The sequence below is a fragment of the Pomacea canaliculata genome, linkage group LG2 (assembly GCF_003073045.1).
Source record: "Pomacea canaliculata isolate SZHN2017 linkage group LG2, ASM307304v1, whole genome shotgun sequence".
NCBI classification, from domain to species: Eukaryota; Metazoa; Mollusca; class Gastropoda; order Architaenioglossa; family Ampullariidae; genus Pomacea; species Pomacea canaliculata.
In genome coordinates this window covers 2,767,375-2,786,477 of record NC_037591.1, presented here as the reverse complement: position 1 = coordinate 2,786,477, position 19,103 = coordinate 2,767,375, and the positions used below count along the sequence as shown (strand labels likewise).

General features: G+C 44.5%; 1 protein-coding gene across 1 annotated transcript in view; it reads right to left on the bottom strand.

Moving 5' to 3' along the window:
* Positions 1 to 11,949: 11,949 nt before the first annotated feature.
* Positions 11,950 to 19,103, bottom strand: part of LOC112557696 (cationic amino acid transporter 3-like) — a 32,718-nt gene continuing 25,564 nt past the window's right edge. Inside the window, 6 exon segments of the mRNA XM_025227695.1 lie at positions 11,950 to 13,558; positions 15,237 to 15,957; positions 15,959 to 16,405; positions 16,675 to 16,812; positions 18,195 to 18,309; positions 18,539 to 18,734. Of these exon segments, the coding sequence (XP_025083480.1) occupies positions 13,503 to 13,558; positions 15,237 to 15,957; positions 15,959 to 16,405; positions 16,675 to 16,812; positions 18,195 to 18,309; positions 18,539 to 18,734 (1,673 nt within the window). The 3' untranslated portion in view covers positions 11,950 to 13,502.

The window sequence follows — 19,103 nt, the reverse complement described above, 5'->3', positions numbered from 1 at the left end:
TTGTTACGATTATTATGCAGGTCTCCTATCGTTAAGGCACAGAACCATTTGCTAAGCCAATCAAATGCTATCAGTAACAGTAAAATTATAAGCATTTATAGAAGTGACACTTTCCGTAGTTCCTGTGTTTGGTTTTCTTAAGACTTGGCATGACAGCTATAGCTGTGCATGATCGAGCTGTTTACATGGTAAACAATTCCCAACAAAAGCAGTACCGTTAATGCCCTGCTGGTTACGACTCCCTTGTGATGTAGCCGACTACGATTGTGAATAAGATTTAACTGAGCACTTTCTTGGCCATGTACACCATCGTGGTGCCTCGACCACGCAGCGTCTTGACCATGGAATATATCTTGATCAACCACGAGTATGCCTAAATACAACAATATTAGCAAACAACAACAGACAAAAATCGAGAAGCACAGAACTCGAGAGTAGTCACTGAAGCATGACCATAATGGCGCATGGTTGTCATAGTCATTAGGATGCGTGTCCATGATGGTGCGTGGGTGAGATGGTGTATACTGTATAGTCATTATGGTGCATGGTTACAACGATGTATGGGTAAGATGGTGTACAGCTGTTATGGCGCACGTTCATTACCATGAATAGCTTCAAAACTGGTCAACGTCTGACTGATTACTTCAGTTACAATTGAATTATTTCTAGATACTGAGCTGTGCACATTTTGACCGTGATTGTTGCATTAACTGTGACCTGTAAAATATTTACTTACCAGACCGTCCGGTGAATTTGGTTTGGAACGTTTTTTGAACTTCAACCAAAGCTTCTGAATAAAGTTCAAATCTGTATTCCAAAGTCAGCGTTTCATTTTCTGAGGTTCAGCACCACAACCTGAGAGATGTTTCCTTCATCTGATTCAAAACATGCAGAGAGTTGCTGAACTGATCCACACTCACTGTCACAAATACTAGTTACACGCAACTGAACTCTACAGTGTAGGAGAGTAATTTTTTTTTGCTTCGATTTGGCAGGGAAGAATGTTGATATTTAAAGGCCTATATCTTGAAAATGAAGCATAATTATGTACTCATATTTTGGAAATTATTAGTTTAAAATAAACTTAACCCGATCATAAAAAATGTTGCACTCAGGTTGTCCTTTAAACTTGATCCGTGTGGGAAGAGGAAGATTATCATTGGAGATGATTTGTCACAAACATTAAAATGTCACTTTTACCACGAATTTCCATAAGCAGGGAATTTCTCGGCCATTTCCATGTCTAAAATGTCTAAAGTTGTCCCCAGTGTAACTGCTGTGTCACAAAAAGTCACTTTACTGTTGTTTTATCAGAATGTTCCGGCGTTCTGTTATGAAGTTTGAGATAATTCGAAGATACTAGACACACAAAAACATGTGATTTATATTTAACAACTTGAAGTGGTGTCTGGATGTGACTGTATATGTAGCACTAACTTACTTGTGTTGCTAAAGCAGAAGACGACAGTGGCACTAGAGCAGACTATTGTCGGAAGAAATATGGAAAATATGAGTGTATGGTTATCATTGCTTTACAATGTAATTATTTCATAATAGCTCAGCATGTTAGTCACACTGTATCTTTGAAGATACTGCTTACAAAATAGTTCATCCATGCATACAAATAAGTAACCAGCAACGAAAATATTAGTAGAACACAGTACATTAGCACGTAAAGCTTACATTGAGAAATGCAGTTTCACAGACTAAAGCTTACTGTGCAGGCCAGGAATACAGCTCACGAACTGAAGCTGCGAACCTCATCCCTCGTCATGGATCCAACACTGCTGGTCTGTATTTTAATAGGATAGGAATAGGAACTGGTCCAAAACTAGACATGAGCCCATGTCCAGCCCGTGTCCGACATGCAGGACCAGGTCCTCATGCACATTCAGATGTAAACTCGTCTCGCGTTTGATCTCCAAAAAGGAATTAGATGATGGTCCTCATCCACACCCAGCTCGTGAGCCGTTTCCTTTTTCTAATCTACTTGCATATCTTATCTAAATTCATTCGGAAATCTCATTATTATTTTCAGACCAAGTTTAGAATGAGGTTCTGTCTTTATAATCTTGTCCTGGTGTAGAAAGAAAAATTCTGGCGCCTTCAAGACCTGACACTACAAAATAAAAAAAAAAATGATTTCCTTACTCGATTTGGTACCTAGGATCTAGCACTCACATAACTGAAGAAGCAACTGCAGAACTCTGAGCCCTTTACATCACTCGTTGTCTCCACATCGCGAGCCGACATCAACTCATCTTATTATCTGACGAGACTGATTTCTCAATCACCCCCACTAGCCGTCTGGCTTCGTTTGAGCTTTGAAAGGGTTAGATGGATAAATTCAATACCCATGGTTTATTTGTGGATCTTGTTTCTAGCACGCCGCGGGTGTATTAGAAAAAAGCTATTGAAAGATGGAAATGTCAGCACACCATTTCTTTTACTCGAAGGAATGGAGGGAGGGAGAGAGAGAAACTCATACAAACACAGAGAAAAAGCCAGAAGAGATAAGGAGAAAGGAGAGGACACAATCTGCGCACTAAGCATAAATTGGGCCGGCCAACTACAACATCGCTGCTCCTCAGACAAAACGTCGAAGCCGTTCGAAGATAATGCACGTGCGTCTGTTCAAAATCCGCTGCCGCGGCTCTTAATGGCTCCTCGGCAGAAGGGTCAGAACTGCTGCTGATCGATCTCCAGTCGGCACCCACCCGTTAGCCGTCTGCCCATCCCCACCCCACTTTCCTTTCCAACTCCAGCACCCAGCATCACCCCTACCCCTTTCCTTTACAATTCCAGCACCCAGCCTCACCCTCTACCCCTTTCCTTTCCAAATCCAGCTCCCAGCCCACCCCTACCCCTTTCCTTTAAAACTCCAGCAGCCAACCCCACCCCTACCCTTTCCTTTCCTTTCCAACCCCGGCACCCAGCCCCCGTCCTTCAGCGGCTCTTCACATCGAGGCATCCAGTACTGTGCCCATGGGTGGGAGGAGGGCCACCCAGTGTCAACTAATGCCTTGCCTTTATAGCAAAGAATTCAGCTGAAAGCCGGGACTAACTTCAGATCCATTTCCCCAGACGTTCTCGTCAGAGTCTCGAAAACTCTCGTGGGTCCAGTTTCTTGTGACAGCCCCGCGCTGCGTCATCGTGGCCGAGATTTGCGCACGATTACGGCGGAGGTTTATCGCCGGTGTGTGTCTGTGTAGAGGAGGACGGCGATGGTGGGACGCCAGGCTTTCAGCCTTATAAGCCAACACTTTCATGCTACTGGTTGTTTTCACGGTGATAGTCAAGTTTCCGTCTCCGTGTCTGTCGGTTGATATTACAGATTGACATTTTTATATTTTATGCGAACTGCATTTGATGATTCATCAATCAATTTTATCTTGAGATAATTTTTCATAAAATACCTTGAAATATAATTGAATCTGGTTTATTGAAGGGAAGGAAATCGCATTCGTGTGGTTAGTGATTCGACTCTCTTGTACTCTTGCCCCTGTTTTGAGGCAGTTTGGGTCACTAAAAGGAAATTTCTCTAGGTCCTACTCCGTAGATGGCGGAATAAAAGGACTTTGCCTATGTCATACTCAGGATTCATCTTCACCTAGGTATAGAAAATGTGAAAACATTTTAGGGTGAAAAGAAACTTCTTCTTCTACCTCGATTACCACGTCATCTACTATTATCACCATCCTTCCTTGCCAAATCATTGTCATCACTGAATTTATTTTTCATTGTTCTGCATTTTAGTAATGCCCTACGATGAAGACGACTGTTTAGAATTGTCTGTTCTTCAAAAAAAAATGCTGCTACCTTACACAAGTATTGAGAACGGAAAGCACAACTAATACTTATGAGTAGACATTGTTATGTTATTTAGTAGACATCATTCTAGTGTAGCCGCCATTGTACGATCAACACAGATGTCTATGACCGAGGAGAAGAGACAAGTATTCAAGCAGAGATAAGGGAGAAACACGCGCAAATCCTCAAGATCCTTTGAGAAAAATCCGACTTGGACGAAAGAGAAGAGGACAGAGGGATGGGGAGGGCAATGGGTCAATGCGAGAAGATGAGGCGGACAAAGTCTCGGCACAATGAGTGTCTTAAGCTGGTCTCTTCATCCCCTGACGTGTTCATTTCCTCAACAACCTTAAATTTTGGCCGCACAGCTAACAGGACAGAAGTCTGGTGCCACACGCAACCCGAGATACCTCTCCCTCTACACCCAGAGCTTAGTCCTTCACGCGTCTGGAATAAAGGAAATTAGCTCAGAGTTCCAGCCCCAGGGGACAGCAAAGCGGGAAGCAAATAAATCTCAGCATGTGGATCCGGTTTTTTTGTGTGAAAGAGGGTTCGACTACATTCTATATGTTGATGAATCAGGATCTTAAGCCATCTTAATAATGAATATCGAGCTAAGAGATCCCTTAAAAAACCAAGCCTACCAAGTCCGCAGTGAAAACCACTTTCTACAGCATCTTCCAGACGAGTAATCGCCACTTGAGTTCAAATACTATATTTTTACTGGGTGCTTTAAAAAATGGACGAGTTAAAAGACGACGAGCCCAAACTAACCCTGACATTAATACAAAAAAAAAAAAAAAAAAAAATAAAATGCGCCTCCGTGAACTTTGAGAGGATTTGGTCTTTGGTCAAGACAGTCAAGGACCATAACATGACGATAATCTTCTTCTCCAGAAATCCTACCCGATGACTGAAATGTTGATTTTCTGCGGTGTAATGAGTCAACAAAGTTTTGTGGGGCTTAGCTTGGGTCCAGGCAGGTGCCCACATCCATTTTCACCTTTTCCTTTGTTGGCGTAATTGGGATGTCACGTGATGTCACGAGATTTCACGAGACGTTTTAAGGAGACACACTGATCAACTCCCGCCAAGGGTTTTTGTTTGCATGCAGCGAGCTTCACTCTTGTCGGCCAAAGTCAGGATGACGAGCGGAGTTGTGTCGCTTGTCACGAAACATGGCGCCGCCAATACAAGAGTGCTCTGCCCTTGAGAGAAAGCACCTCTGGAGAGTTTAAAAAGGAGATTGTTTAATTTGCCTTTTGCTGTGGAGAGTAAGAGGACAAAACCGTCGTTCTGCCATTATTGAGGATGGAGTGTAGAGATTGTGTGTGTGTGTGTGAGAGAGAGAGAGACAGAAGTTGAAAAGTTGTATATACATATACAGATGTGATTTAGTGTTTGCAAAGTAAAACCCTTATGTCTTCTATGCGGATCTTGATGTCTCTGACTATTAAAAATAATAAACTTTAATTTCAGAAAAAATTAATTGCTCAAAGTCTTCTTGGCGCTACAAGGCTTGGAAATCGTAACACTAAACATGGATCACGTGTAGCAATTAGCATACTGTGGTTAATACATAATTATCTTGGACCAGCCTTTTTATATCAGTTACCAGTTCTTCAACCTGGTCAGCTTGTGAATTTACCACTTTACATTTGAATGATGTACAACATGAAAAGACTAACAGCTGCTGTTCAGACATTTCCTTCGACTGTCAAAATCAGGGTCTAACCTGGGGCAGGAAAGAATTTAACAAAGCTTTTCCTATTTCCTACTCATGAAGAACTGGGCTTACATCAAGTAGTTCTTCCCCTGAAGGGGCTAAAACAAGGAGCAGTGTTAATGAAGATGTCCAGATAATCTAAAAGCTTGACTAGAGTTTCCAGACAAGTCCTGCCTTTGGCGCCATGCCGCTTATTCTTCTGTCTTCTGTGTCTCGAAAATAATGTCGCACGTGTGAAACTCTAAGCCGATCTCTGGCATCGAGGGGATGGAGGGAAAGACAGAGTCCCATCCACTGGCTCGATGATAACCTCCCTTCTATTTCCTGTTTTTCTTCCCTTATAATCTCCCTTTCTTCCACACCCCTTCCTCCTCCCCTCACTTAATGCGGTCAGCTTTAAAAACACAGATGTCAATACATTAACTTTCTTCGCTTTTCAATTTTCTTGATGGAGAATTAGGACATAAAGAAGCAGCTGTAACTAGAACTCGTTTAAGAGAAAAAGTATTTTTCTAAGTACTCTCAAATAAATGGATTCTTTAAAGTAACCCTATGGCAACTTTCATCAAGGATGAATGATATTTATCAAGGTGAAATAAAAATTTGAAAACTCATAGCTGGATGCAAACGCCTAGCAGAACAATTTGCTGAACATGTAAGGAATACTGATGTAGGTGTAAGCGTCCTCCTGGTCTCAGTCCTCAGGCGGGTTTTTAGATGTCTACTCTCATTTGCAGCCGGAGTCAGAAGGACAAGGGCGAGGTTACCTAGTCAATATCATTGTACAAATGTACTAATATACAAATGTACAAAGAAGCTGCCTTTCTGACTGACAGGGCGGTGTACAGCGAAAGTCTCAGACGACCTGTGGGGACCGAGTGGCCGACCATTGTAACCAGACACTGAGATCACAGGCTGGTCAGTCTTGTCCTCGTAAAAGCCGCAACGAATATGATTTTGGCTTGAAATCTTCTTTGTATGCATCCTTCTTTCCCTCCCTATTACTCCCTTAACTATGCAGCATCATATAGAAAATCTCCGTGAACACAGTTTCCTTTGTATGTATTGATGCAGCAGCAATATATTGCACGAGCTTTCCGTTACCTGTGTATTGATACATGCAATACGACATTGCCCACCTGGACCTTGATTGATCGACAGGTAATCTGCAAACGAAATTAAGGAGGTTTTCAGCACACCACTACTTCTTCTGTGTCCTAATGCTTCGTGCATATGTGTGTGTGTGAGCGTCTGTGTGTACGCGTGTCTGCTGTGTATGTGTGTGTGCGTCTGTGTGTACGCGTGTCTGCTGTGTATGTGTGTGAGCGTTTAGAATGTCACATGGGATGATGAAACACATGTTGCCAGTAATTGCTCCCAGCTTCCACGATTCCAGTTAACAAAGTGTGAGGCTGCAAGTGCTGCTGACTACACGAAGTCCAAGCGGAAGCTGGCTTATAAGGCGCCATAACTCTGCCTGTCGTGCAACTCAAGTTACTTGTGTGTACTTGTTTATGTTTGTCTGTGCGTGCGTGTGCGTTCCTAGGAGTTGCTGACAATATTTATGTTAATAAGCTTCAGGCAGTGGGTGTATCTATATCTGTCACCAAGACAATTTTAACCACGGATTCCTCACCATAAACGACGGCACAGGAAAAAAAAAAGAGATATATCAAAGAAACCCGGATTGTCCCTCTGTTCAATTATGCAGGTAGCTGCCAGAAACTTAAAAATGGATCGTGATCTAGAAATATCCATCGCTGAACTTTTGAATGATTTTTTTACAGCCAGGAACAGCATGGCTTTGAAATGATTACTAGTGTTATTTTACATTCCTCACAGTTGATTTGATACAGTGTCATCTGGAAGTATTGTTATTAACAACAGCCATCATCATAAAGACCTGTGCTGCTGTGCCTCCTATGACTGGGTACATCCGGGGCTCCACGTCACTCCTCCTCGCGTCCTACGTGCAGAGATAAAAGCGATGATGAAAGGACATGACATGATCGGAAGGCAATGATGTTGTGACATGGCAGCCTCGTCTGGGTTTTCGTACACCTGACTGGACTTAATCCTGGTCACCGAGGCGTGCCAATCTTTCATTCAATATCGCCCAGTATCATACAGCTTCCAGTAAAATGAGAAAGGGGGGCGGTAGGGAAAGATGCTTCATGGCAACGGTTCACGCAACGGTTGCTGGACACGGCGTGATGTCTGCTTCCGGTAGACCGTTTTCCGGCGAACGCAATCATCTTTGGCCACGCAACAGCTTCGTGAGAAGCACAACAGCAGGCTGTATGCCAATAGAAAAAAATATTTTGTGGAAATCTAGTCGTTTGGATCAGCAGACAATTGCCCATCCAATACAGCTTAGTTCAATGGGAGAACAGCTAGCGGCATGCCCGAGCTTGCCAAGGCTTTTGACACTGTGATGTTGTGGCTAGCAACAAGGTAGTTGCTGTCGTCAGGCCCCACGGTTCCGTTAGTTTGGTCACAGAGCATTAGACCTCACAGGTGAGCTTGGAGTCGCGTGTCTAGCATTACCTAGCGTCCTCCACAAGCACTTCCGGCAAGTGACCTCATCGAATTATATTTGGTTCTCTCGGGTCATAAAAACATGAAAAGAATAATTCTTTTGCTGTCTTATCGACAATCAACTTTATTTGTAGTCTTTATTGTTGGTCATGTACAGGCATATCAATGCCTTGGCCTGCGCTGATCTCCCGGAATGCTGGATTGATGCAGAAGCTGATAAGGTTCGCCATAAACCTCGAGTGAACGACAGCAAACAGCTTTGACTGCTGCACATCAATCATGATGAAAACCAACAATAGAGAACACACTAGGTGTAGTGCTGCTGTTATGCTGTCATTGTTATAAGGATCAACGATAAACATGATAGAAAATTGAGTATGGGTGTGTTTGTGTGTATGTGTGTGTGTGGGTGTGTGTACGCGCGTTTACCCGGTAGTTCCAGGGTGCAGTTATTTCATGTAGGCGTTTGACTCACATCGGGTGCACGTCAGTAACATAGCACTAACATGCACTATCAACTATCTGAACATATGTTATTATATTTGCTAAGGGGTCTCGTCGACATTCTGAATGATGATCACATTTGTGAAAGGATCCTTGGCAGCTCCACATAGTTACCTACACCAGCACTGTGCTTACAGTCATGGCCGCGGTGACTAACATTGAAAAGTCCAAATGAACATCTGTCTGCAGCCGCCTGATGCTCGATAAAGGTATATAAAACATGCAATTAGCCATAATTCAGTGTAATGCACACCATAACATGTCAAAAAGAAAACAACACGCACGTGAGACGAGACTATCTCACGAGGGCCCCATCGACCACCACATCCAATCATCACAACCAATATTGCTGATGACTACAACGCTGCACACTATGACTAAGCACGAAGACCGAGGGTCTGTTGACTAGGTTTCAATATCTAGCTGTCAAGAACACTGTATATGTATACGCTGGCTATGTGAAATGATGTTTACTCACGGTATTGAATAATACATACTAAGGTATAATATTTTACATCCCCGAGGAGACCAGGTATTCTCACTTACGAGTAAGTTCTGATTTTACACATAACATCTTTATCTTCAATCAAGATTCCCACTATGTTTATAAATGTTAAAACATCGCCAGAGACATGTTGCAAGTGCGTCCATTGACCCCACACTTCTAAGTGCCTGCACCCACACGGTACCCGAGTACCTGAGATGTGCAAGTAAAAATACACTTTTCCTCACATTTTCGTTAACTTCCTCATTTTTCCTTTACCGCTTTCACACTACCCAACACGTGTTCAGCCTCTAGTTTATTCAAACCTGTTGAACACCTGTATATCACGTGACGTAAGAAAACATTTCAAAGAGAATATAATTGTTCGTTTGGCCTGGCATGTATGTCCACACACAGAGCACAGTGTACAGTGTACAATACTTATAACAATCCAAGCAAGTTATAAATAAGGCATACGTTTGCAAATCACCAAGAAATGTTTTTATAAATCATCGGTCATAACAAATAAGCTATAAACTATGCTTTATATTTTATTGACACACCTGCTTTCTGCCATCTGTACACCTTACATTCCGCTTTCCAGTCATTATGAAATTCGTTTCCCTGGATTTCTTTGACCTCTGGTAGGTCTCAGTCTTGTTATTTGTTGAATACTTCAGAGGCCTAACCACAATTGTAGTCAATTACTCGATTAACAGTCCGATGTTTGTAAAACTACCTGTCCACAGACTATCTTTGTGACTCTTGTGTCTAATGGCTGTCTTGGATAAGTTATAAGCTGCTTGCGTGCTACAGATGTTTAATTTTCCTCGGGAAAGGACTCAGTGGACGTGGTGTCTGGTGTTGTCAGACAGTGTGGCACCCGCTGCCAACCCCAGCAGCTAATTCTGACGATTATCGATGCTAGAGCTCCGTCCATGAGGGTTCATATGGGACTTTTGCAGGAAAATAGGGAATCTGCAATTAGTACTAAGCCAATCAGAACAGCTTCAATTAGGACTAAACCAATCAGATAAGTGATGTTGAATGTTGCGATTTTCGAGAACTATAAAATGGCCAAGAGTAGTTAAAAGTTTAGTGATATTTTAGTGTTCCTAGGAGAATGAGTTTCACTTAGTGGTGACGTGGCATGAAGACTACACATTTAGATTACTGTCAACATTTTATCATCGCCACATCTGACGGATCTCTCGTCGGGACACTCGGGTGAGACAAAGCAGTTTGATCCACACACTCAGGTTTGCGAAGCATGATTACTTATTTCATCCAGTCTGCCTTCTTGATAGAAACTTCTCGTTTTGTTCAACTGGCTTTTGTCAACCGCGCATCGCTCCTTCCTTGCCCCCGGTCAGCCTCCGGGATTAACATCAATCGATGTCGCATGAAAGCGAGGCGTCGGCGGCTTTCTCTTGGTCTGGGAGTTGGACATAATCAGCATGAGGACATTGGCTGAGCTTCCCGTGAGTGTGACCAGAACACGATTAAGTTGTGTGAAACACCGAAGTTCACACACCAAAGAAGCCTCAGCGGGAGAAACTTCGTCTGGAACAAACTAGACCAGAGAAAAACCCAAGCACACGTCCAGGAAAATTAAGAAACGCACAAACTGTGTATGTTTGATTGTGTGTGTGTGTGTGTGTGTGTGTGTGTGTGTGTGTGTGTGTGTGTGTGTGTGTGTGTGTGTGTGTGTGTGTGTGTGTGTGTGTGTGTATAAGTTTCTAATGTTTCCCTTCGCAGTTTAAACAAAATGTACACTTTTCTCTTTGGCATCCGGTATCCAAAATACACCAGCAAAAATGTTTTCAGATCCATCCAAAACAAATAATATGATGTGCAATGCTACTGAGTTTGTACCTCTATACAGTCGTGTGCCTACAGGATGTTTAGAACACAAACCTTCAGAGAGTTCATTGCAATATGTTTCTCTCAAAGCCTGCTTCACAGAATGAATCTCTTTCTTTGGAGAGTAAAAACCAAGAACTGGGACATGACATCCTGTAATTTTGTCTTTTCGTAGCTGCCTGCTTCAGCCTCGGATCTCGGAATAATTTGAGGGTTAGGGAAATAACTGGCATCGAGTACTGCATGAAAGGTACCCGGTGCAAGAGCTGATTGTCATCGTAGTGGACCTGACCGCCATTGACTTGAAGTTTATTGAGCAAAGGGCAACAAAAAATCACTCCTTAATATCTCTCTCCTTTTGATTGTTTGCTTTCATTAAAGTCTTGAGAAACCTTGTTGCCTGCAAGATGATGGCTCTGACATCAACCTTATTCTGTCTTCTTTGAATGTTGTCAGCCTATTGATGTATTGTGCTTACTTGTATACAGCAGACATATTTGTCACTGCTGCCCACAGTCGCCTCTAGTGGCAGGACACTCACGTCTGTAAGTGTTGCCAGATTCTTACAGATGGTACCCTCTAGCTTCTTTGTTGTCTGTCATGAACACCATCACAAAAGTTGACAATTAGTGTGATTTATTTAAGATGTTGTTTTTCTACGCGTTGATTAACTGACTGGCGCTCTGACAGGAATCGATCGCCGCACTCTCCATCTTAACTGCCTTGCCCTCAGACATTGATTCACAAGGAAACTTCAAACCCAGTGTTCAAACTAACTTTTCCCTCTTTGCCTTTACTGCACAATCTTGTTTTTATACTGATGAGATGTGGTTGTGATTAAATGTATTTATTTTCAACATGCTTTGATCTCTACGTGTATGAAGTATCCATTTGAAGTCTATTTTGTATGCCTGTACATTTTATTGTACTCGAAAACACATTCTGGCTAGTTAGAGTAGGGGAATGCTTCCTACACAGGGTTTATTATTATTACTTTTATTATTATTATTATTATCATCATCATCATCATCATCATCATCATCATCATCATCGTCATCTTTCCATCATGATCATGGAGCTGAAAGATAAACACTTTCATTATCAGAGAAAAAGGATCGCCGTTTTTCTCTCGTTAGGCTTGGTCACTGGACTCCTGTCTGGCTGGACTCCTGCTTACCATTATTCTCGTCTCACACGGTTGATTCATTTCATCTCACACCCTGGCCATCAGTTATCCTCCCACACGAACCACCCCCGCACACAATTTTATTAAAATACAAACCTCTGTCCACTGGCTGCAGCATTAGGCAACTATTCTGTAATCATTTTCACGCACCACTGGCAGGGTAATGTGCAGACAGAAAAATGAAAGGCCGGATCAATATTTCTTGCCTTGAGGAGGAAGAAAAGGTACTTTCAGAAACCTTAGAAACAAATTTCTGCACTAAACCCTTCTGCAAGTCATTAACACCAATTCTTATTGTCACACAATAAATTACTAGTTCTTGTGCCATGACATGACGAGAAAGTTTTGCGCACACAAACACGAGAGGCAACCTCAAAGACTCACAGAAACATGACATTGATCATAAAGAAAATATTGTGGCAAGAATATCATGGAACAGGCGAGGCGGGACTCAAGCATGGACAACATTAACATTGCACGTCGTAAAGCTTTGCTGAGTACAGGATGGAAAGAAGAAATAATTCCATGAAAAAGAACTGAAGCCAAAACTGATTCATCAGAAACTCATTGGTGAATATATTGGACAAGCTAATATTACAAAGAAGGAATTGAGCTACCAAAAAATCGAAAATAATGAATGGATAGGTGGGTGGGTGGATAAATGAAGGAACCAATGAGTAACTAAACAATAAAATTAATATAACAAATAAATCAGTCAGTGAATCTATCCATACGTCCTACAGAGGTGTAAACAGGGAACAAAATAAAATCATAAGGACAGAGAAAGAAACTGATATGATTTTAATACTCCCATCGAAGGTGGAAAAGAACAGCAATTATTTTACACTTTATCATCATCATCGTGGTTGTCGTCAACGTCTTTTGTCATGCTAGCAACAAATTAGTTACATGAAGTTTAGTAATAAGCTGTATGGAAATTTTAATTTATCGTTTACAGAATTGCAAAACTGCTGGAAAGTAATTCGATTTACAAAAAAGCTTTTTGGATGTGCCGAGTGTGAGTGAGATTCCTTCAGCGGCCTCGGCGTCTTCTGCCCTCGGGATGAGGACATCGCCATGGGAGGGTCTGCCTCCAACAGTTCTTAACCATGCCGACTGCACGCCGACATGTTTGTTAACCGTTAGATAACGTATCCCACGTGTCATTCACATCAGCAGCCGCTGTACCTTTCACCTGGATGCAGAATGGAACCGTGCACGTGACTCTTTGAGAAACACGGATTGGTTGGCAAGATTGGTGAGATGCTGCTCCCTGCTGTCGTCATCGTGAAGCGCGTGGGACGCAGGATGCGCGGCAGAAAAAAGTCACGACCTGTGCTGTGAGTCAGTAAGTCCTCGAGGAGATGTCAAACAGGACCACCTCCTGGTCGTCATGGGAACGGTGCACGCTGTGCCGGATTCCGTACAGGAAGTACAGCACCAAGACCTGCAACATGGCAATACAAATCACGTGACAATAATGTACTGCACGAGCGCCATCTCGCGGAGAATATAAGAGATAACAAGAAGAAAGATGGCAAAAAGATGATAGACTAGAGAGCTACGAAGAGGTCAAAGAGCAATTTAAAGTAAACAACCAAGCAAAATGTTATTTCGTCTTGTCTTCTTTCCCGTTTCCGTTTGACATTACGACATAATTGCCGATCAATATTAATAGACTGAGTCTCCCGCTTGTAATTTCTAATTTTAAAGCTTCACATTGGCAATAACAACCTCTGGCAGTAACGACAATATTCATCCGCGGTTCAGGGAGGGTTAGCGGAAGGACATTATCAGTAAATTAACCGTCAGAACCACTGGTACGTTTGAAATTGTGTAATAGCTGTTCCTTCAGCTTGCTCATCACTGTGAGATCTTTTCTCTATACAATTTCATTTTGATATTTTTTTATCTCGTGTGGTCAGTGGAAGTATGGCACAAAAATCTAATGGACGGCCTGACAACAGTTTCATAAATTGGGGTTAATAAACCAATTGACCGACCATCCACTGCTCGTAAATTCCTTCGTTTGTGCCCTGTGTGTGTGTGTGTGTGTGTGTTTGTTCACGCATTCACTCCACTCAAGGGAAGCTGACTAAATTCTGCGATGACAGCTGAGTGAGCGCTGCACTTCCATTCTAACCCTGTGCAGCTCTCGAAATTTAGGAAATAAAAACTTCATTGGAGTTAGGCCATTATCATCAGTCTTTATAAACTTCAGCCAGTTTTGAGTCTTTTTTCTGGTTCCCAGATGAAGTGGTGAGCTGAACTCACTTGAAATGCCATCAATCACAGATTGCAACTTGAAGTCTCTGACTGGCACCGAGAACAGCTACTCGCTCGTCAGTGTGAACAGAACCTGTATCACTGCGCCATGGACCGCAGCACTTGTCCGAGTTAATGTCAAGACATCTTCTACTTACAAGCCACCAGAGTGGCTCAGTGGGCTTAGTCGTAGTCGTGTTCTGGTGTTGGTGCTATGGAGAACACCATTATCTCCGAGACAAGGACTGTTCCCGACTGACGGTCAGGGATTGGGAAACACGAGGTTGAGTCACATCCAGTTCTTCACTGGTCTTGTTAGTTTCTTGATATACGTTTGCACTGATAATCACTATTCCACGGGACAGACAAACAAACAGTCATACGCAGAGGAAGACAGACTGAAGGACTGAAATAAACAGACGCACTACACAGCATGACTACTTTTTTTTACATAACAGTTACTGTGAAAACACACACACGCGCGTGCGCGCAAACAAACAACTGAATACATAAAGTATTAATCAGTTTTACTTTTTAAAAAACTTATTAATTTTTAAAATAGTACAAGTTCTCATTCACTGTAGAATTGGGTATTAGAGACAGTGGAAGCTTAGCAGCAGCATACAGATATTCTGAGTAGTATTATTTACATTTAGACAATAATTATAATATCAAGACGCAAGGGTTGGCGCTTATACTGCTACACACCGAAGGCTTATAATACCGTGACTTGATGTGGAAATCTTACACTGATACCCCGATACACATACGTCTGATACCCACGTACAGCTGATACCCGCTCACTGATACCCGCTTAATGCTACCCACAGAACTGACACACACAGAAGTCGGTCACCTACCCACAGCTGTCCACACGGTGAAGCGGAGCCAGGCCATGAGAGGCAGTGATGCGAGGAGCAGGGTGCTGAGCAGCAGTGACAGGAGGGGCAGGAGAGGCACGTATGGCGCCCGGAAGTAGAGGCGGAAACTGCTTTGCGGCTGACGAGCGACACCGAGACCAGCAGCCACCATGAGGGCCGCACTAACACAGGCCAGTGTCACGGCCCACCAGGACGAGGAGGGCCGCATGGGCCAGGCCAAGCTGGTGGCGGCCAGACAACTCGCAGCCAGCAGAAACACCAGTAACAGGTAGCGGGTCGTCTGCCAGGACGCGGCGTCCGGCGCCATCTTGGTGCTCGCTGGCAGCTGCACGAAGGAAGACACACTGGAGGATTTCACCACGTGCGCGCGCTTGCCATCTTCTGAAAAGAGGGCCGAGGTCTCCAGGTACTCGTGCCCGTGAGTCCGGCACGTCTGCGCCTTGCCCGCGAGTGGCGAGAACCCGTCCGGGCGGCGGTTGTACTGGACGTGCACGTCCCCGTTGACCATCAGCAGCAGCTTCGGCGAGTCAGGGGGAGGAGGGGGTGGAGGTGAGTTCTCGGTCAGGGACAGGTCAAGGTCAGTGTACTCGCGGCACAGGCCCACGGGTTCAGGTTGGTACCGAACGAAGAGCACAATGAAAGCGGAGGTGAGAAACTGCAGCGCCGTGGCCATGGCCAGCATCTCGACGGTGGCCCGGAAGTCCAGCATCCAAGGCCAGCACAGACGCGAACACCCCGCAGAGCAGTCCTCCCACTACTGGGGTGGCGGCCAGGGACACCCGCCCCACCCAGCGGGGCAGCAACCCGTCCGCTGCCATGCTGTTCAGCAGTCTGGGCGGGTGGAAGAGGCCGCCCAGCACGGCGGCCAGCAAGCCCAGCAGGGCACCCGTGCCGATGACGTCGTTGGCGGCGTAGATGCCCTTGGTCTCGAAGGCGCGAGCGAGCGGGGCACGTGAGGCGAGTTCCTGCCAAGGGCAGGCCAGGGTCAAGGCCGTGGTGGCCAGCAACATGGAGACGAAGAGCACAGCCAGGCTGGCGGAGATGGCTGCGGGCACGTGACGACAAGGCTCGCGAGACTCTTGGCTGGCGCCTGCCACGTGGTTCAGCCCTGAGAACATGGCCACCAGCAAGGCCGCCCCGGACATCATCTGCAACAATTGTTTTGTTAGACGACGAGGATGCTTGTGGTGATGATAAGTTGACGTCGGCGGAATAACGTTTTCCTTTTGTCAGGAAGAAGATGCATTTTGAAAACTAAGCCATAGACAGTAAAAAAAAAAAAAGCACGTGCAACTATATAGATATTATGTGCTCGTAGCTCATGCTACACCGTAAATATACAAAATAAAGCAAAATAAAAAAGAATACATTTAAAGAGACGAAAGAGTAAGAATATATATTGAAAACAAGTTCTTACACCGCTCAGACCGTTTGCAAAGAATCCCGGAGGCTGAGTCCAGTTATGCGCCTGCACGTGAAAGTAACCCACGGACACAAAGGCCATGAGAACCAAACCCGAGAGGGCGGTCAGCACAAACATCAGCACGCTGAACGCCTGCAAAACAATTGTCAGCAATGAGGTTAGTCTTACATCCAGCTTCAGTTCATGTTACACCTATACCAAACGGAAATTTGTCTGCATGCTGTCAAACAAAAGTTTATTTCTTTCTAAACACGGGAAAGTTTGCTGGAAGATCCGGGGTGGACAGACAGTCTGTCTTTATGAGCGCAATCAAATTCCCCGGACACCTTTCCCCTCCTGCTACATAATGTCTTATTCTCCACGGTAACAAAATGGCCGCCAAGAGGTTTAATTTAGCGAGATCAATTCCGGTAATATCGCACTGAGCACTTGAGCAGTCGTAAATTATTTCACGACTGTTGCAGACGAGTGTAACATGAAGGGCTTATTGAAAATGGACACGTGGTATATCGCCATGGACCCCATTCGTCAAGGGAGGGAGCTAGGGGAGGGTCCTCCTGGTGGCTCATACAGTTCAGTGGAAAAAGACATACAAAGCAAGGATGGGGGGAAAGGTCATAAAGAGAGGGACATTTCTTTTAATGAGCTGCGGCTCTCGGATGAAGTCTCCCCGAGTTCCTTGTGCAGATGAAGTCGCTGGGCTTAGCTGCAGTTCTGGACAAAAAGGGTCTTGAATATTTATGAGCCCCTGGCACCAGGAGTCCGTTGGCTAGAAACTTTATTCTGTTTCCTATGCATTGTTCCTGGCTTGATTAAAGCCGTTACATTCTATCCGTTCCAATACGTCCGCCAAGTCCCCCTTTATTAGCTGCACAAGAGCTATGCATCATTTTGTCCCTCCCTCATGCAGTCCGCCTTTCCTGCGTGGACATTATAATCACAGATTGCTTGTCGTGCAAATACTCTGCTCGGTCTTTGACGCCTTTCAAAGAAGTCGAGAATTTTCGTGTCTAGATGGGCGGAGGATTGGGTTCGTCCCCCGCTAGACTGCGGGTATGTAGATTACCCAACAGTCGCTCCCCGTCACGAGAGATTATCCTGGAACATCTGTATTCAGACTGCGATGCTTCGGCCGGAGTTATGGCCACTGCTTGTGAACCGCCATAAGGGAGTGATTGAGAGAGTGTGTGAATGCATGCGTGTGGACGTGCCTGTGAAAACCCACAAGTGGGTGATTGAGAAAATGCCAATGAGTTCGGCGTTCTGCGGGGCGATTTCAGATCGATTCTGTTTGTTGTTGGGTTCATTCTGGTTATTGTTTTACTTTCTTTCCTTCCCTCCCATCTTGATTCGACACCAAGTTCTCAAACTGCGCATTTACAAAAGTGAAAAATCTCAATCAATCGAAGGGATAGTGACGATGACGGCAGAGAAATGCAGGGGAAGTAAATCATATTAAACTGTGCGTTCCAAGGGCGATAACTGTAAAAGCAAGAGGAGACAACCTCACAGACCTTGACAGACATGAGAGCAGCCAATGTCGCCAGCAGGAGGAGGGCCATACCCAGGACATCCGGCTGAGGCGCCAAAGGTTCTGGAAGTTTCCAGGATGTGATGCGCTCCATCTGGCTGCAGAGAAGTGAGTCTGTTAGCATCTCGCTCAGCCTCGCGAGGACACAGCGAAGTGTTGAAATTTAGTGTGATCTGGTTTGTGACCACTTCTTGTGAAACTTCTGATTTTAATTTTAAATTTTAAAGTGTTGTGCATGCTGTCAGCTAAATAAATACATAACTTAATTTTCTCTAGTAAGATAATGAAGTTGTATGTCCTGCATTAGTGTGAAAGCCTACGTGTTACCTGGTCACAGTGTCGTTGAGCATGAAGTCCAGGTATTGTCCCCAGGCCTTGGCTGCCATGGCGGCGACGAGGATGTGCTCCAGCAGCAGCCCCCAGCCCACCACGAAGGCGCACAACTCTCCCAGCGCCACGTAGCAGTAGGTGTAGCTGGTGCCAGCGCGGGGCAGGCGGCCTGCAAGCTCAGCCTGACACAGCCCTGATCCAGGTAAACAAACAAACAAGCCAAACAGCCATGAGCGAGTTAGCAACGACACCGACAAGGAGGTGTAAATCCTCGGTTAAGGTCGGGTAAGTAGCCAGGTAAAAGTGTTGTAGAACAAGGATATTTACAGAAACATTGGAGGCTGCTGCGACTGGCAGAAGGTAGAGCAACTTCAGACTAAGATATAAGGGATCAATGTGGGTCCACTAAGTGCACGCTGGACAAACAACGGGCCTCTAGCAGATGATCATCCTCCTCTCACACACTCTTCAAGCCATCGAGCCACTCTCTCGGTCCTGCCCCAGGCGGCAGTTATGGATCGGATGTAAATCAACCGAGGATGAAGCTATTTTGTGTATGGGG